Source organism: Priapulus caudatus, unplaced genomic scaffold, assembly GCF_000485595.1.
Source record: "Priapulus caudatus unplaced genomic scaffold, Priapulus_caudatus-5.0.1 Scaffold278, whole genome shotgun sequence".
Taxonomy (NCBI): Eukaryota; Metazoa; Priapulida; class Priapulimorpha; order Priapulimorphida; family Priapulidae; genus Priapulus; species Priapulus caudatus.
Genome location: NW_014577339.1, coordinates 201189 through 202499, shown reverse-complemented (window position 1 = coordinate 202499; position 1311 = coordinate 201189). Strand labels below are relative to the sequence as shown.

The following is a 1311-nucleotide window of genomic DNA, read 5'->3' as shown; positions in this document are numbered from 1 at the left end:
TTTGTGTTTAGTTCCAAAAATAATACTTTCAGTTTTTCCAAGATGCAAGGATAAATTATTATCGTTGAGCCATTTATTAATGGAATGCAATTCTCTACTTAATTCTTCCTGTATAGCCTGTACCTCTGTCCCTGTAACTACTAAGGCCGAATCGTCAGCATAGCTTACATTATGTATGTAATGTACATAATGTACATTAGCATTGGAAAAGAATTGTGGCGGGATACTGCTGCAAAAGTGAACTATTTAAAGGGGAGTTTACCAGGCACGTCTCTCCCCGCGCATATCCCTCCTTTTTTTAATGCATAATTACGTTATGCCGAAAAACGCTATATTATTTACCCGCAGATTATTGGTGTTGTACAACAGTAGAAGGCGCTGAATAGAAAGCAGGGATGAATAAGCATCGAAAATAATTAAAGTAAAATTATATACTCATTGAGTTTTGACAAATTCAAGGTCCAGCCTCTGATCGAAACTTTTGGCACCAATGCCCTTGCATCACGTCGACGGTTGTAATTCGACCAAATATGGCGCCGGTAATGAGTGAAGTACTAACCTAAAGCGCTTCGTTCACTGTTTTATTCAACTTTTTGGTGTCGGCGGCATGCCGTACGTAACGAACGCGAACACTGGCAAACGCAAACACAGAAACTGGGACGATGGAAACCGAAGAAAGGATTGAAAATGTAGAAGAAAACGATGATATAGTGGAGCAGGAAAATAACTCAGAAGACGAAGATTCCGATAGTTCGGATGAAGAATTAGCTGATCGTTTGCAAACCCAGGAGCTTGAGGGAAAGGTACAGAGTACACTGTGACTGTTAGTAGTGTTAGTGTTACTGTTACTGTACTGTCTGTAGTTGAAGGGGTCGTTGTCGTACCCTACAGAGTCGTTGTGGTACTACAAATATGTACCCGAGGTACATATATGTATACACAAAGTGTACCAGACATGTACTACAGAAGTGTACCCTACCCTACCCCTAACCGTAAACCGACCAGGCTCTCCGACTGTTACACGGCGGAGGACTCAGGAGCCTGACAGTGACACCCTTCCATACGAAATGCCTGAGTGGTAGCTTGAAAACAAACTCCGAATTTCGTAAAATTTCGTAAATAAAACAATGTATTAGTGACATTTGACCTCACCTGTTACATGTTGCAACTATCGCTAGGCCTACACTTCTTAATTACTATTTAGTATTTACCTCGAAATACACGTTAAAATTAGAGAATTTCGAACAGCTATAGACCCCTTGCACGTGACGTCATCAAAACAAAGGCGGCCATGTTGGCATCATTGGTGCG

General features: G+C 41.1%; 1 protein-coding gene across 1 annotated transcript in view; it reads left to right on the top strand.

Annotated features, from left to right (window-relative positions):
• The first annotated feature begins 535 nt into the window (after positions 1 to 535).
• The window catches only part of LOC106808452 (squamous cell carcinoma antigen recognized by T-cells 3-like), a 10754-nt gene continuing 9978 nt past the window's right edge, over positions 536 to 1311 (top strand). Inside the window, exon 1 of the mRNA XM_014811180.1 lies at positions 536 to 803. Within this exon, the coding sequence (XP_014666666.1) occupies positions 663 to 803 (141 nt within the window). The 5' untranslated portion in view covers positions 536 to 662. The remainder of the gene's footprint in view (positions 804 to 1311) is intronic.